The 24,502-nt window shown below is 43.1% G+C and overlaps 1 protein-coding gene across 1 annotated transcript in view; it reads left to right on the forward strand.

Annotated features, from left to right (window-relative positions):
* LOC137373065 (LIM domain-binding protein 2) overlaps positions 1 to 24,502 on the forward strand; it is a 586,094-nt gene that overhangs the window by 56,193 nt on the left and 505,399 nt on the right. Inside the window, exon 3 of the mRNA XM_068037868.1 lies at positions 7,921 to 7,959. Within this exon, the coding sequence (XP_067893969.1) occupies positions 7,921 to 7,959 (39 nt within the window). The remainder of the gene's footprint in view (positions 1 to 7,920; positions 7,960 to 24,502) is intronic.

Consider the following 24,502-nt stretch of genomic DNA (forward strand, 5'->3'; position numbering starts at 1 on the left):
AAGAATTTTATTAAAATAATTTTACAAAACTAGATGGCATTTCCATTACTTTTTAGTCCAACAAAACTCTCAACTTAATTGATCTATAATAAATGCTCCACACTGGGGATTGAACGGCACAGTGGGTCGGCATGCTGTCCTTTTAGCTGTGAAACTTTGATTTGAATTCGGCCCGGAGTGGACGAGAGTCTCCTCTCCTTGCTGATTTTACTGTTTAATGGTGCATCTGAGATTTAGTACATACAATCTCAACGTATTTTATAAGTTCAAAGATCAAAGATACCCATGACTAGGGACAGGTTGGCAATCTCAGTTGGATGACTGCTGTGGAAAGGGGAAAAATCCTCTTGGGGTTGGAAGCAAGGACAAAATTATATCTGAACCTACGAGTGTTTGATATTGGCAATTGGTGACAAAGATGTGAAGTGTTCCCTCTTCATCCATCAGCATCTCTAATCCTGAGCATATGAATAAAAAAAAAACAACTAAAATACTGCTGCAGATTATCTATGACATTTGTTATGGTCAAGTGAAGAGGGGTTGAAGGGCTTCCCTCTTTTCCCTCTCCTGGTTTGACCACAGCAGGTTTAATTCTTTCTTAAAGTGGATGTACTGGCTAGTTCAGTAGGTGTTTGATTACTTTCTTGCTATGATCATAATAAGAACCAATTGGACAGGTTTCTTGAGTTAACAAAGGAAGAGGTTAACTTTATTGTATTGAAACCGAACTAATAAAATAATAAACAATATGCCAACTTTCACTCTCTCTCACACACACGTACACAAATAAGTTACAGAGTTACAGAGTGGGGAAAGGTAGATTGGTTGAGTTAGCGTCCATAGAAAAAAAAGGTATACAGTTTGTGACGTTTGGTGATTCGGCTGGCTTCTAGCTGAATTCAGTGGTCCTGAGGCTTTTAGTTTGAAGAGGTAGACGACTGGTTCGGTGAGTCTCTTGCAGATAGCGATGCGGATGATTTCCTCTAATGGGGTTTCTGATTGTAGCAGGAGTATGCAAAGGTGGTCAGTCAACAGGCAGGATTTGAAAGCTTTCCAGCTGGAATGGGGAGAGAGAGAGACCCCCACTTAGAGTCTGCTCATGTCAGAGTCCAGTTGCTTCTCTGCTGCAGCGAAAACACCAGCTGAAAACCACAGATGGGGAGGGGCTTGTCACATGACAGTCATACAGTCTGTCAAACATACCCATTAGCAGTATTTCTTTGCTTGCTGAGAGAACAGTTAGTTCCTTTAAACTTTCTGGGTCTTGGTTCTTGCTGGGAAATGCAAGCATTTTGTTTCCCTCCTCACAGCATTGCAGTGTCGGATACAGTGTTGCAAGCTAGGTCATCATCCTCAGCTTTTCTCTTTTAAATGTCTTTTTTTTAAAGTGGATGAAAGAAAATTATGATTCAACAAAAAACATTGGCGTAACACATTGTGACCACTGTTGTTTTTGTGCCGTAAATATGTACACAGAAAGTTAAGTCTCATCATTACAATCATAAATACCCTTTTTGTGACATGATAATTATTAATTACTTCCAATCAAATTCTCTGGCGCTGAAAATTAACTATTATAAGTGAGGAATCTCATTCCTTCAGCTATTAAAGTGTTGGCGATTTTAAAAATATCAAACTTTTTTAACTTTTCCTTTCTGTCTCTTGTTTCTCTCTCTTAATGCAATTGCTCTTTCCCTCTCTTTATTTCACTTTCTGTATCAGATTTAACTTTGAATTCACTCAAATTCTCAGACCTTGTGCTGTTCATTTCCCTATCTTTCAATCTGATTGTTTAAAGAGATACACAGTTGGTTGCCCTGTTAATTCAGGTCCCAGATGCCCTGTTTCCCTCATTGCAATATCTTCAGTTTGTCCTTTGAGCAACTTGCTACATGAAAAATGTAAATGCCAAAACGTGCAAGGGTAGGCCTAACTAAAGGCAGATGCTTTACTTTAGTGAAAGTAAACGCGGGCCCCTTAGAGGTAGAGACAGGAGAAATTATTGGTTGAATTTTATTTTCCTGCTGCTGGGAATGACGGCAGGCGAAAAAATGGTGGCCTGCACGCATGTTGGGTGGCGCGGACTGCCCTGCATATTTAAATGAGCTGCCGCGATCTAGTGCGCGGTGACTCATTTAAATATGCAAGGCAGTCCACACCCCCCAATGTGGCAGGGGTAGGCTTTGCGATGCATTGAACATCGTCAGCTGCCTCTGCACAGGCGCTGGCGCCATTTTTAAAGGGCTGCCAGACCTGCACAGTTGAACCCCGTACACCCCCAACTACACTAAGTAAATTTCTTACCCATACCCACCCCAATTCAATGAAAATAAATGGCCAGCCCATTCCCCCTCACCTCAAAAAACACTTACATTGAAGGTTTGACCTCTTCCCCCCCCCCCCCCCCCCCCAACCATCCACCACCACCACACAACTGCACAATGTGCAGAGGTCACCGCTTCCCACCCCCCACAGTAGAAATCCAGGGTTGACCCTGTCCCATCCCCCACTTCACTAAAAGTTCTATGGTCTCCCCTTCCTCACCTCAGTGGTGCCAGCTTTCCCTGGACGGGAAAGGGAAGGCGTGAGAGTGCCGGGTGTCATACGGAAGATGCCGGACAGCTGGTAAGATTGCGGTGAATGGTATTTAAATTTATTCATTTCCTTTATTTAAATATTTAAAGTTGGATCCCGTTGCCGAGCGGCAGGGGGCCGCCACGGAGCCTCGCTGCCGCCGGGAAAATCGGGCCCCCTGGAAGGTAGCAAACTTAATTCCACTATTCAAGAAAGGAGGGAGAAAGAAAACAGGAAACTATAGGCCGGTTAGCCTGACATCAATAATAGGGAAAAAGTTTGAACACTTAGAAAATCATAGTATCATTGGGCAGACTCGAGAAAGGGAAATCATTTTTAACAAATTTGTTAGAATTTTTTGAGGATGTAACTAGTAGGGTAGATAAGGGAGAACCGGTGGATGTAGTATATTTGAGTTTTAAGAAGCATTCGATAAGGTGCCACCCTATTGGTTATTACATTAAATTAGGGCTCATGGTACTGGAGGTAATATGTTAGCATGGGTTGAGGATGGGTTAATGGACAGAACCAAAGAGTGGGAATAAATGGGACCTTTTCAAATTGACAGTCTAATTAGCGGGGTATCGCAAGCATCAGTACTTGGGCCTCAGCAATGTACAATCTTTGTCAATGACTTAGATGAGGGGATCCATTGTAATGTATCCAAATTGCTGACGATACAAAGTTAGGTGGGAAAGTAAGCTGCGAAGAGGATGCAAAAATGCTGCTAAGGGATATAGACAGGTTGAGTGAGTGGAACAAGATCTAAGAACATGGCAGATGTAACATAATGTGGAAAAGTGTGAAGTTAGAAAAGCAGAATATTTTTTAAATGGTGACAGACTGGGGAATGTTGGTATTCAGAGGGACCTGGGTGCTCTTGTACATGAATCACAGAAAGTTGCATGCAGGCACAGCAAGCAGTTCGGAAGGCAAATTGAATTTTAGTATTTATTACAAACTGATTGGAGTATAGAAGTGAAGAAGTCTTGCTATAATTATATAAGGTCTCGGTGAGACCACACCTGGAGTACTGTCTACAGTTTTGCTCTACTTACCTTAGAGGGAGTGCAACGAAAGTTCACTAGACTGATTCCTGGGATGAGAGGATTGTCCTATAAGGGGAGATTGAATAGACTAAGCCTATATTTCCTAGAATTTAGAAGAATTGAGAGGTGATCTAATTGAAACATATAAAATTCTTAAGGGGCTTGATGGGGTAGATGCTGGAAGGAAGCTTCTCCTGGCTGGGGAGTCCAGAACTGGGCAGGGGGTGGGGGGTGGTCACAGTCTCCGAATAAGGGGTCAGTCATTTAGAACTGAGATGAGGAGAAACATCCTCTGACAAAGGGTTGCGAATCTTTAGAATTCTGTACCCCAGACAGCTGTGGATACTCAGTTGTTGAATGCATTCAAGAAAGAGACTGATAGGTCTTTGGACACAAAGGGAATTAAGGGATATGAGGATTGTGCAAGAAGGTGGAGTTGAGGTAGTTGATCAGCCTTGATCTTATTGAATGGTTGAGCAGGCTCAAAGGGCCAGAACTAGGGGGCACTGTTTTAAAATTAGGGGTCGCTCTTTTAGGACAGAGATGAAAAATTCTTTCTCTGAGGGTTGTGCGACTTTGGAATTCTCTGCCTCAGAAGGTGGTGGAGGTGGGGTCATTGAATATTTTTAAGGCGGAGGTAGATAGATTCTTGTTAGGCAAGGAAATCAAAGATTGTCAGGCTAGATGGGAGTGTGGAATTTGAGACAGAAACAGACCAGCCATGATCTTATTGAATGGCGGAGCAGGCTCGATGGGCCGAATGGCCGCCTTCTCCTAATTCGTATGGCTGGATGGCCTACTCCTGCTGCTATTTCTTAGGTTCCTATGTTCTTAGGAAAAGCCCCAATAACCAGAATTGCAGAAAAATCATCCAGTCATAGGCAAAGCCTGTGTGTTTGTTTTCTGTTTCTATGATTGACAAAAGAACAAAGAACAGTACAGCACAGGAACAGGCCATTCGGCCCTCCAAGCCTGCGCCGATCTTGATGCCTGTCCAAACTAAAATCTTCTGCACTTCCAGGGACCGTATCCCTCTATTCCCATCCTATTCATGTATTTGTCAAGATGCCTCTTAAACGTTGCTATCGTACCTGCTTCCACCACCTCCCCCGGCAGCAAGTTCCAGGCACTCACCACCTTCTGTGTAAAGAACTTGCCTCGCACATCCCCTCTAAACTTTGCCCCTCACACCTTAAACCTATGTCCCCTAGTAACTGACTCTTCCACCCTGGGAAAAAGCTTCTGACTATCCACTCTGTCCATGCAACTCAATAACTTTGTAAACCTCTATCATGTCGCCCCTCCACCTCTGTCGTTCCAGTGAAAACAATCCGTGTTTATCCAATCTCTCCTCATAGCTAATGCCCTCCAGACCAGGCAACATCCTGGTAAACCTCTTCTGTACCCTCTCCAAAGCCTCCACGTCCTTCTGGTAGTGTGGCGACCATAATTGCATGCAATATTCTAAGTGTGGCCTAACTAAAATTCTGTACAGCTGCAGCATGACTTGTCAATTTTTATACTCTATGCCCTGACCGATGAAGGCAAGCATGCCGTATGCCTTCTTGACTACCTTATCCACAATAACAGTTCGAACTAAACAAATCCTAGATTTTAACATATTTTCTCTAATTCTAACAGATGATATTAAACTGCAGTCTAGCAAAGTTTTCTGCTGAGAAGCAGTAAAAGGAAATGATATTTGATTATATTTCAACAACTTACAAAAGTGTGGGCATTCCATAGACATAGGCAGAGATAAGGCTGTAGACTCTTAAGTCTCACCTTGTTCTTTTTGTCTCTTCTAGCAATAATAATCGTTTTTTGCATTAATAGGGTTACTTATGGTACTGTATCTGCCAGAAGTCAACATACAGTCTAAAGCAGTATATTTTTGAAGAACTGTAGCTTTAGAGAAAAGCTTAAGGCCATTTAACTCTTGTGATGCCTAATCTCTCAAAATACCTTCAAAAGCCTATATTCTTACATATAAATTCACAGAATCACAGAATAATACAGTGCAGAAGAGGCCTTTCGGGCCATCGAGTCTGCACCGATGCATTAAAGACACCTGACCTGTCTACCTAATCCCATTTGCCAGCACTTGGCCCATAGCCTTGAATGTTATGACGTGCCAAGTGCTCATCCAGGTACTTTTTAAAGGATGTGAGGCAACCTGCCTCTACCACCCTCCCAGGCAGGGCATTCCAGACTGTCACCACCCTCTGGGTAAAAAAGTTCTTCCTCAAATCCCTCTTAAACCCTCACCTTAAACTTGTGTCCCCTCGCAACTGACCCTTCAACTAAGGGGAACAGCTGCTCCCTATCCACCCTGTCCATGCCCATTATAATCTTGTACACCTCGATCAGGTCACCCCTCGGTCTTCTCTGCTCCAGCGAAAACAACCCAAACCTGTCCAACCTCTCCTAATAGCTTAAATGTTCCATCCCAGGCACCATCCTGGTGAATCGCCTCTGCACCCCCTCCAGTGCAATCACATCCTTCCTATAATGTGGCGACCAGAATTGCACACAGTACTCCAGCTGTGGCCTTACCAAAGTTCTGTACAACTCCAACATGACCTCCCTGCTTTTGTAATCTATGCCTCGATTGATAAAGGCAAGTGTCCCATATGCCTTTTTCACCACCCTATTCACCTGCCCTTCTGCCTTCAGAGATCTATGGACAAATACGCCAAGGTCCCTTTGTTCCTCGGAACTTCCCAGTGTCAGGCCATTCATTGAATACTTTCGTCTCACATTACTCCTTCCAAAGTGTATCACCTCACACTTTTCAGGGTTAAATTCCATCTGCCACTTTTCTGCCCATTTGACCATCCCGTCTATATCTTCCTGTAACCTAAGACACTCCACCTCACTGTTAACCACTCGGCCAATCTTTGTGTCATCCGCGAATTCTATATAAGTTTAACATAACTTCTCTGCTTCGAATTCTATTCAACTAGAAATGAATCCCAGTGCATTGTTTGCATTTTTATGGCCCTGTTAACTTGCATTGCTAATTTTAATGATTTGTGTATCTGTACCCTGAGATCCCTTTGCTCCTCTTTCCCATTTCGACTCTTATTATCCAAGCAGTAGATGGCTCCCTTATTCCTCCTACCAAAATGTCTCTCACTTACTTGTATTGAAATTAATTCGCCATTTACACGGCTATTCTACAAGTTTATTTGCTAATGTGTATTTTGTTGCAGTCTTCTTCAGTATATTAACTACACTTCCCAATCTTGAGTCATCTGCAAATTTTGAAGTTGTACTTCCAATTCTTGAGTCCATATTGTTCATGTAAATGGTAAACAACAGTGGTCCCAGCACCGATCCTTGTGGAACACCATTTCCCACCTTCTGCCACTCTGAGTAACTACCATTAACCCCTTGTCTGCTTTGTCACCAGTTTGCTATCCATTCTGCTACATATTCCCCCACTCTACATGTTCTGACCTTAGTCATAGGTCTACCATGCGATGCCTTATCAAAAGCATTTTAAAAATCTAAGTATACTACATCTATTTTATTACCCTTGCCTACTCTTCAAAGAATTCAGTAAAGTTGGTCAAGCATGACCTTCCCCTTTAAAATCCATTTTGATTATTCTTTACTATATTTTTATTACATCTTGGAGTAAAGATCCCTTTATCCTTGTTGAAACTGACATTAAGCTAACTGCTCTATAGTTCCTTGCATTTGTTCTATCTCCCTTTTTAAATATAGGAATAACATTAGCTGTCCTCCAGCCTCTGGCACGATACCATATTCTAATGAATTTTTTATAAATGTGTAATGGTGCCTCTACTATCTCTCTTCCCTAACTTCGTTTAATATGTGTGATGCAATCAACCTGGACCTGGGGTCTTATCCTCTCTTAAGTTTAACAATTTCATCAATTATTTTCCCTTCTCCCCGCCCCCCTTCAACTTCTGTCTAAAAGCCATCAACATGGATTGAGACATATTTATTGGCACTGCCTGGATGATTTATTGCCTTATCTCAGATTAACTTCCTGCTTAAGATACTTCTAACCAGCGTTTTGCCATTGTATCTCTTTTAACATATTAAATTTAATATTGATGAATGATTTTGGCAGAATAGCTGTTGATGTTTCAAAGTTTGCGAGTCAGCATGCTGCAAATTTACAAATCTTAGAGAAATGTGTAAGATTCTTATTTTTAGGTAGCTGATAATGACATGTTGTATGTCTACAATACAAATATGTGCATACTTAGTCTTGTGATTTATTCAATCAATTTATAATTTTCTTTTTCTCTCTGTCTCTTAGTCCTACATATCCTTCCTCCTTCAGTGAGCTGGATATGGGGTAAGATGAATTCTACTGTTTTCTGTGAATGGTTTGTATATTGCAGTTGCATTAGAAGAAGGATAGATTGAACAAATACAAGTAAGGTTGAGCAAATAGCTAATGTTGTATTAGATTTGACCAGCTTTATAGTAGACTGTCTACTTAATCCTGGAGGTTAAGAACAAACTCATCCAGCTCAGAATAGCCCAGAAGATTTACTGAAGAAGGAATTTTGATTCTGGTCTTGGCACTCTATTCTGTTTAAAAGCATCAGAAATTATTTCATAAAATAAAAACAGAAAATGCTGGAAAACACTCAACAGGGCAGGCAGTGTCTGTGGAAAGAGAAACACAGTTAGTGTTTCAGATCAATGACCTTTCATCAGAATTATTCTTTCCTTCCCTTCTCCCTGAAGTAGGTACAGGAAATTTTATTTTCCATTGCCTATCCTCTCCAGACTTTAAATGTAAGGATTGTTTTGACTAAAGACTTTTGTCTGAGCATTAGCGATGAGGCCTATTGATAGACCGAGTTGCTCCACCTAGTGGCCATTGCAGGGAACAGACAAAGCTCCTGACTGCTGGAAGCATGGTCAAGTATCCAGCAGCTGTAGAGATGTGAACTTGCGATCTTCAGTGATGTGGAGCTAATGCTTTTTATCCCTTGGTCTACTAGTCAGCTTGTTGAAGTATAGTTTACATATTCTTGAGTTCAACAACTCAAACTTTAAACACAAGGCCAAAGGAAATGTAACAGATCTCTTTTCTCTGTAGTATATTTTTGCACAGGTACTATTAATGATAGCATTGCAATGTTAGCAACTCTAGAACTGCGAATGTTACAACCGCAGTGGGAACAACGCACTGTCAATTCAGTCCCATCCTTCCACAGGTCGCAGCATATTATTAAGCTTTCACACCCAATCGGAAAACAGCCAAATTAAACACTCTAGTAACCCCTGGAATAAAACAGTCCAAACCGGGTATCTTTAGACAACACAAATTAACTATTTATTAAAACTAAATCTTAAATACTATTAAGATAACCCTACGTCTAAAGAACTTATAAATTCTTATTTTAATCTAACTCCCCCATTCACACACATACATTCAAAGGGCTGAATTTTATTAGCAAAGTTAATCACATTGAAGTCGGTGGCCTGCCTGCACTATGTAGCTGCCGCAGAGCCCCCGCGATATTGCGCCTGGGGGCTCATTTAAATGGAGGGGGTGAAACGGCTATCTCCAATGACATAGAGGGGGCGGCCGCCTCGTCCCCGGCAATGGTATCCGGTGCCACCGTGCAGGCGCCGTGCCGTTTTTAAAGGGCTTCAAGCTCCTCATGAGAGATTTAAATATTTAAAGGTGCCGGTTTGATAAATATTTCAATAAAAGTTTAATTTAACTTTGAATCCCCTCTCCCATCCCCCCCCACTGAGTACTCAATACATAAATTGACCTATCCTCCAAAAAAACACTTTTTGAAATTCCAAACTCCCCCCCCCCCCCCCCCCCCCCGAACTTCAGCATCTTTGACCCTCAACTCCTTCCCACCAACCCCACAACCAATCGGAATAGTTTTCTCCACTCCCCCGCCCCCTCCATCACCCTGATAATTTTAGTCCTCCCCCTCCCTACCAGTGTCTTGCCTCAGAACTCCGTACAGAGTTCTGAAGGTGCGCGCCTAGTCCAGGTAAGTTCATTACTATTTATTTTAATGCATTTTAATATTTAAATGAAGGCACCACTGCCAAGTAGCGAGGAGGCTGCACCGAGGCCTCACCGCCGCCAGTAATATGCAGCGAGGCCTTCCCAGAGTTGTGGGTCATGGCGGGCCGCTCCCACTAGCATTTTACAGGCCTGCTCAGCACGACCCACAGTGCGAGGGGCTGGTACAATTCAGCCCACAATAAAAGTTGTTAACCGTTTTTTTAAAAAGTGGTGTTTTTTAAACACTAGCTGTCTCTTAAGAATAAACAAAATAAGTAAGTCTTTGTGGATTACATTCCTGGTGGATGAGATATTCCAATGTCGAAATAGCCAAAGGCCACTCGAAGTCTTCACGTGGATTTGATACAGTAGTCGATTCTTAATAGGCATTCAACTCTTCGGCTGCAGCAAGCATCAATAGTTCCTTCAGCAATACAAACAGTTTCTTGAAAGAAAGAAGGTTTTTCTTCTTTCTTTAGGGAATTAACTTGGCTTGTAGCTCCTTGTAGAATTTCTGCTGAGAGAGAATAAACAGCTCCTTTCTCTTAAGTACACCTCACTGCTGAGTCTGGTTTTAGCCAGTTTTACACACGGTTACATGGAAACATTACACCATGTGGCCTCTCTCCTGCTGTCGCAGTTACTGGCATACTGTGCCTTTGCAATTCCAGAACTTTCTCTCCATTAAAGGTGCACTGTTTTTAACAGAATCTTAAAGGCACATGCTGTTTTAAGCTGAGGAGAAAAAAGATACAAGTCTGTGACACTAAATATAAGAGAAGATTAAAATAAGCACCTGCCCCTTTGTCCTCATCTATAATGAGCTTTAAGGTTAATAAATATAGTGTAGTAAACTTTAAAAAAAAATTGCATTTTGGAAAACAAAATCCAATTATATATTTATCAAATGTTTTGGTCTCAAATAATTCCTGTTTTTTGAAGTGAACATTTGAGGAAAGTACTGATGAGAAGGTCTGACATTGATTTTTGGACAGTGGTTAAGAAGTTTTTATTTTTAACTTAAGAAAGAGCTGCAGAGTTTTCCCTCTACCATGGTGGTTTTAGACTTATACATGTGACCTCTTGATATTGTCATGATCCTGTATTTTTTTTTTCGGGAATATGCGGTTTGCCTTTAAGGCTTGCAAGGGATCAGTATTGCTTTAAGAGCCGGCAAGCCCTAGGAGCTATAGGAAGGTGCATTTTTGTTGCCTTAGAAACAGCCATTTGGAGACTGCGATTCAAAGGGTGCATTCTCTATACCATGGAAATAGCCTCTGGGAGTGAGCCTGATGCGATACATTTGTTTCAATTCAGTTTGAACTAGCTTTTAGTGAGACAGTTAGTCCTAACAGAACAGCTGTGATGAGCACACCTGAAAAGAGCTCTCAACCATTTAAACTGAAGGAAGAGGATTTTAGTCTGTTTAATTATTATCTCAAAATTCGAAGAAAAAGTCAAGCCAAAATAGAGATCTCTGGTAATTTAAATTGAAGAAAGGAAGTTAGACTGTGACAATTTTTTATCCCTCAAAAACTCTAAAGTCAGATTGATCCTGTTGAAAGTGTTTGCAAGTTGTTAATTGTTGAAATTCGCTGGAAAAGGAAAGCAACATTCCGTGAGGACTCTGAGCAACATTCCGTGAGGACTCTGAGCAACATTCCGTGAGGACTCTGAGCAACATTCCGTGAGGACTCTGAGCAACATTCCGTGAGGACTCTGAGCAACATTCCGTGAGGACTCTGAGCAACATTCCGTGAGGACTCTGAGCAACATTCCGTGAGGACTCTGAGCAACATTCCGTGAGGACTCTGAGCAACATTCTGTGAGGACTCCGAGCAACATTGGACTGTAAATTTGCAAAGACTCTAATTTTTTCTATTTTAAATGTTGTTTATAGCTTCATAGCGTTTAAGAATTTAGTTCTTCGAATTAAAGTGGGGCGGCGCAGTGGTTAGCACCGCAGTCTCACAGCTCCAGCGACCCAGGTTCAGTTCTGGGTACTGCCTGTGTGGAGTTTGCAAGTTCGCCCTGTGACCGCGTGTGTTTCCGCCGGGTGTTCCGGTTTCCTCCCACAGCCAAAGACTTGCAGGTTGATGGGGCAATTTTACAATGGCCAATTGACCTTAGTGTAGGTAGGTGGTAGGAGAATGGTGGGGATGTGGTAGGGAATATGGGATTAATGTAGGATTAGTATAAATGGGTGGTTGTTGGTCGGCACAGACTCGGTGGGCCGAAGGGCCTGTTTCAGTGCTGTATCTCTAAATAAAATTAAATAAATAAATAAAGAGTTAATTTGTTGATTCAAAGACACCTGGTTTGGTTAGCCTCATTTGGGGGTTAATAGATGTTACAATTTGGTTGGACCGCTCTTTAATTTGGAAAGTTTTGAATGATATGTTAGCCGATCTGTGGAACGACAGGATTGAATTAATAGTGCGTTGGTCCCACCACAATCAGAATCCTATATTTTGATTGGGGGCTTTGACAGGAACGGTCGGTCGTAACAATATCATTCCATGTCTGGCAGTAACACCCAACTCTACATCTGTACTGCCACACTGCTTGGCTGATGTTATGTTGGAGCACAATATTTCTTTGAGCTAAATCATTTTCATCCCCTACCATAATCTACACTCCCTTGCCACTGATTCCATCTCCTTTCTGGCCACTTGCTCATGCTGAATCAGGCTATGTGAAACTTTGGCATCTCGTTCAATCCAGGATTAAGTTTCAATCTCTGTGTTTTATCCATTACCAAAACTGCCTACATCTGCCTCTGAAGCATTATATGTCACCTCTACCTTACCCTCAGCCATCAAAACCATTATCCACGCTTTGTCACTTATAGGCTTGATTTCTCCAATGACCTCCTTGGCAACATTCCATCTTCCTCCCTCCATAAATTCCACATGTTCTAAACTCAGCCACCCATATCTTTGCTGCACTAACTCTCTTTCCTTCTCATCCTTTTTCTTGCTGATCTACATTGGCTGCACATTCCCCAACTCATTGAACTTAAATTCCTCCCCTTCCTTACCTTTGCAACTTCTTCCAGCCTTGCATTCTCCATCATGTTCTTCGGCTCTTTGGCCATCTGTACATCACTATTCCTCCCTTTGCCTCATCCTTGGTAGCACAGCCTTCAGTTGCTTCAGCGCCACTGTCTATAACCCCCTCCTTAAACTTCATCCCCCTCCAGCCTTGAAAACCCTTTTTAAAACTCATTTTTCAACTTAGTATTTATCACAGCAACCAACAACTTGCATTTATATACCACCTTAATGTAGTAACATGTCCCAAGGTGCTTTACAGGAGCGTTTTCAGACAAAATGTGACACAGAGCTTCATAAGGAGATCTTAGGACAGGCAAGAAGTATGTTTAAGAAGCCTGTCAAAGGAGGAGATTGAGGTGGAGAGATTTCGGGAGGGAATTCCTGAACTTGGGGATGCTTCTAACTCTTCACCAACAGCTGTGCATCTATCTATCCATTTGTTTTTATTTGTTCTAAGCACCTTGGGATGTCTTTCTATGTTAAAGATGCTATACAAATGCAAGTTATTGATCAGTCATATTTAATGACTTAGGTCTACTTCTGGCCCAACTCTCTCTCAAGGCCTTGGAAAGAGCTATTTAAACTTGTGATTAAGGTTGTAATTATATATTTTAGTTTTTGATGAACAGTGGGTTAAAAAAAGAAAAGAAAAAGAGACTTGCATTTATCTAGAGCCTTTCATGACCTTAGGACATCCCAAAGTGCATTACAGCTCATGAACTACTTTTGAAATATAGTCACTGTTGTAATGTAGAAAACACAGCAGTCACTTTGTGCACAGCAAGCTCCCACAAACAGCAATGTGATAATGACCAGATATTCTGTTTTGTGATGTTGATTGAAGGATAAATATTGGCCAGGACACGAGGGATAACTCCCCTGGTCTTCTTCGAAATAGTGCCATGCAATCTTTTACATCCACTTGAGAGAGTAGGCAGGGCCTCGATTTAACTTCTCCTTCGAAAGACAGCACCTCTAACGGTGGAGTACTCCCTCAGTACTGCACTGGAGTGTCAGCTTGGATTATGTGCACAAGTCTCTGGAGTGGGATATGAACCCCCAACCATCTGACTCAGAGGCCAGAATGCGACCAACTGAGCTATGGCTGACAACTGGATGTGCATTGACTCAAAATTGGCAGTATAACTTGGAAGTCAGGTCCTGAGGCTGTCTTCTGTTTGTTTGACTTCACAGTGTGTGATATAACTCCATCCAGGTGAGAAGTTGTATTCAGAAAAAGCTCAAGCACCTTGTGGGACCTTTTAAGAACTGACTTTTTACAGTGTCCTTAATTTTATATGAAAGTGGACATTGTTTCCAAATTTCTCCTAATATTAACAAGTAGCTGCCCAGGGCCCAGAGCACTCTACATGTACCAAGCATGCAGAGAGCTCCTGTGTTATTGAACATGATGTAAACCTCAGCGATGCAGTTGGCCAGTTGTCTGAGCATTGCAGTCTGTGAATACCAGTAGCTGCAATTTAACGGAAGTCTTCAGCTACATAAAGATGCAAAAACTTAAATAATTTGTTTTATTTGAAGAACAGTTTTTGTTCAATTTATATTTTGGGCTGTTTTATTTTGTTATCTGCACTCCATGATTCTGAGTTTTGGATGCTAATAGGTTTTGATGATCTGTTTAATGATTCTTTGCATCATATATATACTTCCATCCCCTCATTTCTCCCAATCATATTCTGTGCCTGTAGCACCTTTCAAAAGTGTTTCAAGTGTTATGGGGGGCAGGCAGGAAAGTGGAGTTAAGGCTACATTCAGATCAGCCATGATCTTATCAAATGGCAGAGCAGGCTTGAGGGGCCAAATGGCCGCCTCCTTCACCTAAAGCGTATGTTTGTAAAAATATCTTAAATTTTCAAAGAAAGGGAAGGTTTAATTTAATCTAATAAAAAATAGTACCTGATATTTTTGAAAGGATTCTGGAAAGCCAGAGGCTAGAATCAAATGTTCATTTAAACAGCCCATCAGATTAAATTAATGGACCGATGAAATTAAAGATCTTCCATCCCTGTGGCTATCTGTGACCTCGTGCCATTTCCATTCCATGATGGCCTCCTTAATACCCATTTAAAAAAAATGAAGGTTCAATCAAGAGACTTTGGAAATCATCTACTTAGTGCAGCGCTCCTCCTGAAATCTAAGTAAATACTGATATTTTGTTTAAAAAAAAAGAACTGTATACAAAGTAAAAGCAGGGAAGCGAACTTATTTCATAGTGAGCCAATGGCAATTTGAAGAGATGCATGTTGATAGCTAAAAGACTCTAGAATTTACTCCGTACTATGCTTGTATGAAAATATAAACACAATGCTGCTGTACATTCTTTTCTGATCACTTTACACAGAGACAGTGTAGCTTTAAAAATCAGATTTATTGATATTTTTTAATTCATTCTTGGGATGTGAGCATCGCTGGCAAGGCCATCATTTGTTGTCCATCCCTAATTTTTTTAAAAATTCTTTCATGGGATGTGGGCGTCGCAGGCCAGGCCAGCATTTATTGCCCATCCCTAATTGCCCTTGAACTGAGTGGCTTGCGAGGCCATTTCAAAGGCATGTAAGAGTCAACCACATTGCTGTGGATCTGGAGTCACATGTAGGCCAGACCAGGTAAGGACAGCAGATTTCCTTCCCTAAAGGACATTAGTGAACCAGATGGGTTTTTACAACAATCGACAATGGTTTCACAGCCATCATTAGACTAGCTTTAAATTCCAGATTTATTAATTGAATTCAAATTCCACCTTCTGCTGTGGTGGGATTCGAACCCATGTCTCCAGAGCAATACCTGGGGCTCTGGGTTACTAGTCCAGTGACAATACCACCATGCCACCGCCTCCCCCAGTTCTTGAGAAGGTGATGGCGAGCTTCCTCCTTGAACTGCTACAGTCCATCTGGTGCGAGTACAACCACAGTGCTGTTAGGGAGGGAGTTCCAGGATTTTGATCCAGCGACAGGGAAGGAATAGCAATATATTTCCAAGTCAGAATGGTGTGACAGAGGGGAACCTGCAGGTGGTGGTGTTCCCATGCAGCTGCTGCCCTCGTTCTTCTAGATGGTAGAGACTGCAGGTTTGGAAGGTACTGTCGAAGCAGCCTTAGTGAGTTGCAATGCAGCAGTGTATCTTGTAGATGATGCACACTGCTGCCACTGTGCACCGATGATGGAGGGAATGAATGTTTAAGGTGGTAGGTGGGACGCCGATCAAGCGGGCTACTTTGTCCTGGATGGCGTTGAGCTTCTTGAGTGTTGTTGGAGCTGTACTCATCCATCACACTCCTGACTTGTGCCTTGGTGGAAAGGCTTTGGGGAGTTGGGAAGTAAATTACTTGCTGCAGAATTCCCAGCCTCTGACCTGGCTCTTGTTGCCACAGTATTTATATAGTTGTGTTTCTGGTCAGTGATGACCCCAGGATGTTGACGGTGGGACATTCAGTGATGGTAACGCAATTGACTGTCAAGGGGAGATGTTTAGATTCTCTTTGTTGGAGATGGTCATTGCCTGCCAGTTGTGTGGCATTAATATTACTTGCCACTTTTCTGTCCAAGCCTGAACGTTGTCCAGGTCTTATTCTTAGCAGGCATGGACCACTTCAGTTTCTAAGGAGTTGTGAATGGTACTTAACACTGTGCAATCATCAGTGATCTTATGTTGGAGGAAAAGTCATTGATGAAGCAGCTGAAGATGGTTGGGCCGAGGGCACTGTCCTGAGGAACTCCTGCAGCATTGTTCTAGGGTTGAGATGATTGACCTCCAACTACCACAACCATCTTCTTTTGTGCTAGGTATGACTCCAACCAGTGGAGAGTTTTCCCCCTGAGTCCCATTGACTTTAGTTTTACTCGGGTTCCTTGATGCCATCCTCGGTCAAATGCTGCCTTGATGTCAGTAGCAGACAATCTTACCTCACCCCTGGAATTCAGCTCTTTTGTCCATTTTTGGACCAAAGCTGTAATGAGGTCAGGAGCTGAGTGGTCCTGGCTGAACCCAAACTGAGCATGGGTGAGCAGGTTATTGCTGAGTAAGTACCACTTAATAGCACTGTCGACAACACCTTCCAGCACTTTGCTGACAATTGAGAGTAGATTGATGGGGCGGTTATTGGCCAGATTGGATTCATCCAACTTCTTGTGGATGGGACATATCTGGACAATTTTTCACTTTGATGGGTAGGTGCCAGTGCTGCAGCTATGCTGGAACAGCTTGACGAGAGGCACAGGTGATTCTGGAGCACAAGTCTTCAGAACAGCAGGGATATTGCCTTTGCTGTATCCAGTGCCTTCAGCTGTTTCTTGATATCAAGTGGAGTGAATCGAATTGGCTGAAGACTGGCATCTGTGATGCTGGGGACCTCAGGAGAAGGCTGAGATGGATCATCCACTCGACACTTCTGGATGAAGATGGTTGCCAATGCTTCAACCTTGCTGTTTGCATTAATGTGCTGTGTTCCCCCCATCATTGAGGATGGGAATGTTTATGGAGCCTCATCTTCCTGTTAGTTGTTTATTTGTCCATCACCTTTCATGACTGGATGTGGCAGGACTGCAGAGCTTTGATCTGATACATTGGTTGTGGATCACTTAGCTCTGTCTATAGTGTGCTGTTGATCTGTTTGTTGTGGGGTCACTTAGCTCTGTCTATCGCATGCTGCTTCCGCTGTTCAGCCTGCATGTAGTCCTGTGTTGTAGCTTCACCAGGTTGGCACCTCATTTTTAGGTATGTCTGGTGCTGCTCCTCGCATGCTCTCCTGCACTTCTCATTGAACCAGGGTTATTCCCCTGGTTTGATGGTAATGGCAAAGTGAGGAATATGCTGGACCATGAGATCCACAGTGCCTCATGGATGCCCAGTTTTGAGCTGCTGAATCTGTTCTGAGTCTATCCTATTTAGCATGGTGGTCATGCCACGTAACACAATGAATGGTGTCCTCTGTGTGAAGATGGGACTTGGTCTTCAAAAGGACTGTTTAATCATATTTGTGGTTTTATACTGTCACTCCCACCAATGCTGTCACTCCCACCAATGCTGTCACTCCCACCAATGCTGTCACTCCCACCAATGCTGTCACTCCCACCAATGCTGTCACTCCCACCAATGCTGTCACTCCCACCAATACTGTCACTCCCACCAATGCTGTCACTCCCACCAATACTGTCACTCCCACCAATACTGTCACTCCCACCAATACTGTCACTCCCACCAATACTGTCACTCCCACCAATACTGTCACTCCCACCAATACTGTCACTCCCACCAATACTGTCACTCCCACCAATACTGTCACTCCCACCAATACTGTCACTCCCACCAATACTGTCACTCCCACCAATACTGTCACTCCCACCAATACTGTCACTCCCACCAATACTGTCACTCCCACCAATACTGTCATGGACAGATCCATTGGACACAGGTAGATTGGTGGGGATGAGGTCAAGTAGGTTTTCCCTCGGTGGTTCTCTCACCACCTGCCACAAGCATAGTCTGGCAGATATGTCCTTTAGGACTCGGCCAGCTTGGTCAGCAGTGTGGTACTGAGCCACTCTTGGTGATGGACATTGAAGTCCCTTACCCAGATTACCTTCACTGCTTCTTCCAAGTGGTGTTCAACATGGAGAAGTACTGATTCATCAGCTGAGGGAGGGTGGTAGGTGGTAATCAGCAGGAGGTCTCCTTGCCCATGTTTGTCCTGATGCCATGAAACTTCATGGGTTCCAGAGTCAACATTGAGAACTCCCAGGGCCACTCCATCCCGACTGTATGCCACTGTGCCACCACCTCTGGTGGGTCTGTCTTGCTGGTGGGACAGGACAGAGTGATAGATGAGTCTGGGACATTGTAAGGTACGATTTGGTAAATATGGCTATGTCAGGCTGTTGGTTGACTGGTATGTGGGACAACTGCCCCCATTTTGGCACAAGCCAAAATGTTTGTGAGGAAGATTTTGCAAGGTTGACTAGGGAGGATGCTCACTTGCTGTTTCTGGTACCTCGGTCCATTCTGGGTGGCCTGTCCTGTTTTTTTATTCTTCAACTTTTCTATAGTGGTTTGATACAACTTGACAGGCCATTTCAGAGGGCAGTTGAGTCAACCACATTGCTGTGGATCTGGAGTCCGAAGTTATTTGTTTTTTGTGGGATGTCAATGTCGCTGGCTAGGCCAGCATTTATTGCCCATCCCTAATTGCCCTTTAACTGAGTGGCTTGCTAGACCCTTCCAGAGGGCATTTTAAAAGTCAATCACATTGCTGTGGGTCTGGAGTCACATGTAGGCCAGACCAGGTAAGGACAGTAGATTTCCTTCCCTGAGGACATTAGTGAACCAGATGGGTTTTTACAACAATCGACAGTGGTTTCATGGTCATCATTAGACTAGCTTTTAATTCCGGATTTATTTATTGAATTCAAATTCCACCATCTGCCATGGTGAGATTTGAACCCATGTCCCCATGTATTAGCCTGGGCTTTGGATTACTAGTCCAGTGACATTACCACTATGCCACCGCCTCCCCGTAGATAGGTCAGACCAGGTAAAGACAGCGGATTTCCTTCTCTGAAGGACATTAGTAAACCAGATGGGTTTTTAATGACAATCCGGTAGTTTCATGGTCATCATTTTTGGGACTAGATTTTTAAACCATATTTATTAATTCATTGAATTTAAATTCCCCCAGCTGTTGTGGTGGAATTTGAAGTCAAGTCGCCGAAGCATTAGTCCGGGCCTCTTGACTCCTCATCCAGTAACGTTACTACTATGCTAATGTTACCATCTTATGGTATGGTTTACAGGCAATTGAATTTAAAACGATATTTTCACAGATTGGCTTCATACTCCATGCACAAGATCATCTTTATCTTTATTCCCTCCTGTTTTTGAAGATGGTGAGGGGATTGAAGGAGGGAGGAGGAACATGATCAGTGTTCCTTGTTCAGAAAGGAAATGATAGCTATTCTTCATGTTTGAGCCTCTACTGTCACCCACACAGCGCAGAATGAGAATTGAACCAAGTACACGCTCGTATATTTGGTTTACTTACAGTTTTCCTTCACCAACCAAGCCATTACAGAGACCAATCCTGCAGCAGTTACCTGGCTGGCTCATTTTTCATTTGGTGCTTATCAATTTGCTGCTTGTCTCCTTTACTCCCTTGCCACTGATTACTATTCAATTATCTAAAGCCTAAATCCACATTGAAAATAAAATTTATTTTTCTGTGGGAGATGGCTGGCTGGGTTGGTGGTGCCCTGAAGCTTCATTATTGGCTTTCTCCTTTTTCTCAGCTATTTGGTTCTCCTCTGTGACATCAGCTTCCATATATATGGTGGTGACACAAAACATGATCTTCCTGTATCCATTTTAATTCCATACTACTTGTTGTGCTGTCCAATTTACAGTTGCTTATGAAGACTTGGATGAGGCAGAAATTTCTTCAGCTCAACATCAGCAGTACCCCACAACCATCTTATTTGGTTCCGACTAGAAACTGCCTACTTCCAACTCTGGAATATTGTCCTGCTTACCTCAATCCTCTCTGCCACTGGAAACCTTATCCAGGCCTTCATCATGTCAAGGATTGATTTCTCCTGAGGTTTCCTCACCAGTTCATTGATCAGAATCCTATCCCTCACAAGTCCCATTTACCCATCATTCTTCACCCTTGTTCTCATCGACCTCCTACTGACATTCTATCCCCAGGTCATTGACTTAAAAGGCCCTTCCCTTCAAAATTCTTGCATGGTCTTTCTTCACCTTGCCTCTGCAATCTTCTTCAGTCTGATGTCCTAGAACGGACCCCCTGCTTTTCTGGTTCCAGTCAGTTCACAGCTGCCTCCACTTCCTCGGCTCTGCGATGGATATTAGAATCTTCAGCTACCACACTCTGGTATTGATAAAGCTTGCATTTATTTTGTGCCTTTCACATCCTCGCAATGTCCTAAAATGCTTTACAGCCAATTGATTCTCCTTTGAAACCTGTTCACCTTACTACTTCTCTCCCTTCAATATTTTCTCAAAATTTCACTCTGTGCCGCCGGTCACTTTCCCAAATCTTTCTTCCCTGCTTTCTGTTGGGTATTCACTGCTTTGCTCTGTAAAGCATTGTGGGATTTCTGTTACATAAAAGGTTCAGCAGTCTGTAAGTTATTTTTAACTTTGGGCAGATATGTCAGGTTCTTTGATAAAAGCAAAATGCTGGAAATTTGAAATAAAAACAGGAAATGCTGGAAATACTCAGCAGGTCTGGCAGCATCTGTGGAGAGAGAAACAGAGTTAACGTTTCAGGTCAGTGACCCTTCAGAATGGTTCTGATGAAGGGTCACTGACTTGAGACATGAACTCTGCTTCTGTCTCCACAGATGCTGCCAGACCTGCTGAGTATTTGTAGCATTTCCTGTTTTTATGTCAGGTTCTTTGATTGTTTCCTGGACTGTTCTTGTATAATGTTTATGGAACTTAAATCTAATAGTGCCTGTTTTTTGTCTCATGGGTTTTTCTGGATTGGCTGTTATATTCTGAACCTCCTTGACTTTTTAAACTGAAAAATCAGTCAGCCACCCATTTGATGCTGTCTCATTTGATCCACAGTTAGTCACATATCAGCAGCACTCTTTATGGTATTCATCTTGTCAAAGTACATTGTGCTGAGGTTTTATCTTAGAAGATCACTAAATTGTTTTTAAAAATGTCAAAGTTGTCAACTGATTTTGGTAAATTCTACTACAGAAAAATTATCCAATGTCTGTTCCAAATGAATACAATTGGACACAGATGTTAATTCCCCTTTTGAATTCTAACCATTGTTAGTTGTGTATGTGTTATGTTTGTGTGGAGGATAATAAGTATGACAAAAACATGAGAATTCTAATTAATTTAGACAAGCTCATTTTCTTGTTTTTTTTTTAAACAGTATTATTCTTTTCTCTGAGGCTTGGCAATGGAGGTCTGCATCTGTTTTGCGTGATTTCACAAAATTATGTTGACTGTTTGATCCAATAAATGAATGGATTGCTTTCACACGCTAGACTACATATGCCGACCGTAGAACGTAGTTATAAGTATAATGAAGGACCTGAGGCTTCAGTTGTTTTAAAGCTTAAAATTCTGTATCAAAATCCTGCTCTGTCATGTGCATTTTGACAGTTGGTAGCCTTTGATCTCATGTTTTTCTGGCCCAGTTCCATTTCTCTCTGGGCCTCTTCACATTTCCCCAGCCATACCTTTTTTTCAGACCACACTATCTTTGATCGCTCCCAGTCATGTGTTTCCCCCTGCAGGTCACTAATCTTATCAAGGGATCGTTCCGAACAGCAATGAAGCTTAAACGTGTTTTTAAAAAAATTATTAGTATTTACAGAACTTTGGATTCAGAGTTCTTTATACAACTAAGATTTCAAGTGGGAATACAAGTTTAAAAAAAAAATTCTTAGTACATGTGCATTGTTGACAATTTATTTATTTGCTGGCTATTTATTGCCCATCCCCAGTTGCCTTTTGGGAATGTGGTGGTGAGCCGCCTTCTTGAACCGCTGCAATACACTTGGTGAAGGTACTGCCACAGTGTTGCTGGGTAGGGAACTCTAGGATTTTGACCCAGCGATGATGGGGTCCCTTCTGCTTGGGCAATCTGTGGCCCATGGAGGGCCCCCGGCAGCAAAGGCTGCCCCGTGCCAACAACCAACCCCCTGCCCTCAACAAAAAACCCAATCCAACCCCACGCTGGGGCCTGCCTCACTGGTCCTGGCAAGCCCACCCGACTCACCTCCTCTCCAAGGCTCCATAGCTGCTCTTGGTCTTGGGCCTGCAGCAGTTCCAGTAGTGGCCACTGCTCCTGGTGGCGCTGCAGGGACTGCTGAGCTGCTGGCCCTCTGATTGGCCAGCAGTTCCTGGAGGTGGAATCTCTGTCCTTAAAGGGACGGGGACCCTGGCATGGGCAATTAATTGTATGTGTGCCGTAAAATGCAGCCGGCAGTGCCCTAAATGGCTGAGGCAGGGTTCCCGTTGCCTTTTTACCCCAGCGCTGGGAACCCTGCTGACTGCATAAAATTTAGCCCCCTATTTGCATTATTGGGTGATAGTTGGTGTGCATGATCCCAAGTTTCCAGTCTCTACCACATTGCTCAGAGCAGGTGATTAATGGAGCCGGTCCATTTCTCTGAAGGATTTTCATACACCTTCTAGTAGTTTTTTTTGTTGCAGGATTCGTAGAGACTTCGGAACTGTTCTTAGTTAATGTTAAAGAGATGTTACCATCACAAAAAGTCCTCACCATTTACAGAAAGTTTCTTTCAATCATTAAAAAGCAACAACATGCCACAAACATCAAGACTTGCATCACATATCAGTATCTAAGTCGGGACTTGTATTGCCTTCAGCTAAACTGGATAGTCATTAAATCCATCTTTTTAACCTCTCTACTTTATTCATTTTACTTTATACTTTACTATATTGTTCAACATGAGTACATTTTCATGTGGTGTGGCGACACTTTGTGTTTGGGGTAGGCGGTGGCGTAGTGGTATTATCACTGGGCTAGTAACCCAGAGACCCAGGGTATTTCTCACAGCAGAAGGTGGAATTTGAATTTAGTTAATAAATCTGGAATTAAAAGCTAGTCTAATGATGGCCATGAAACCATTGCCGATTGTTGTAAAAACCCATCTGGTTCACTAATGTCCTTTAGGGAAGGAAATCTGCTGTCCTTACCTGGTCTGGCCTACATGTGACTCCAGACCCACAGCAATGTGGTTAACTCTTAAATGCCCTCTGAAATGGCCTAGCAAGCCACTCAGTTGTACCTAACCGCTATGAAGTCAGTAAAAAGGAATGAAACCGGACGGACCACCCGGTATCGACCTAGGCAGCGGAAACGACAACGGCAAACCCAGCCCTGTCGACCCTGCAAAGTCCTCCTTACTAACGTCTGGGGGCGTGTGCCAAAGTTGGGAGAGCTATCCCACAGACTAGTCAAGCAACAGCCTGACATAGTCATACTCACGGAATCATACCTTACAGGCAATGTCCCAGACACTGCCATCACTATCCCTGGGTATGTCCTGTCCCACCGGCAGGACAGACCCAGCAGAGGTGGCGGCACAGTGGTATACAGTAGGGAGGGAGTTGCCCTGGGAGTCCTCAACATCGACTCCGGACCCCATGAAGTCTCATGGCATCAGGTCAAACATGGGCAAGGTAACCTCCTACTGATTACCACCTAACGCCCTCCCTCAACTGATGACTCAGTACTCCACCATGTTGAACACCACTTGGCAAGAGCACAAAATGTTCTCTGGGTGGGGGACTTCAATGTCCATCACCATGAGTGGCTTGGTAGCACCACTACTGACCGAGCTGGCCGAGTCCTAAAGGACGTAGCTGCTAGACTGGGTCTGCGGCAGGTGGCGGGGGAACCAACACGAGGGAAAACATACTTGACCTCGTCCTCACCAATCTGCCTGCCGCAGATGCTTCTGTCCATGACTGTATTGGTAGGAGTGACCACCGCACAGTTCTTGTGGAGACCAAGTCCCGCCTTCACATTGAGGATACCCTCCATCGTGTTGTGTGGCACTATCACCGTGCTAAATGGGATAGATTTCGAACATCTAGCAATGCAAAACTGGGCATCCATGAGGCGCTTTGGGCCATCAGCAGCAGCAGAATTGTACTCAACCACAATCTGTAATCTCATGGCCCAGCATATCCCCCACTCTACCATTACCATCCAGCCAGTAGACCAACCCTGGTTCAATGAAGAGTGCAGGAGGGCATGCCAGGAGCAG

Source organism: Heterodontus francisci, chromosome 1 (assembly GCF_036365525.1).
Source record: "Heterodontus francisci isolate sHetFra1 chromosome 1, sHetFra1.hap1, whole genome shotgun sequence".
In the NCBI taxonomy this organism is placed as follows: Eukaryota; Metazoa; Chordata; class Chondrichthyes; order Heterodontiformes; family Heterodontidae; genus Heterodontus; species Heterodontus francisci.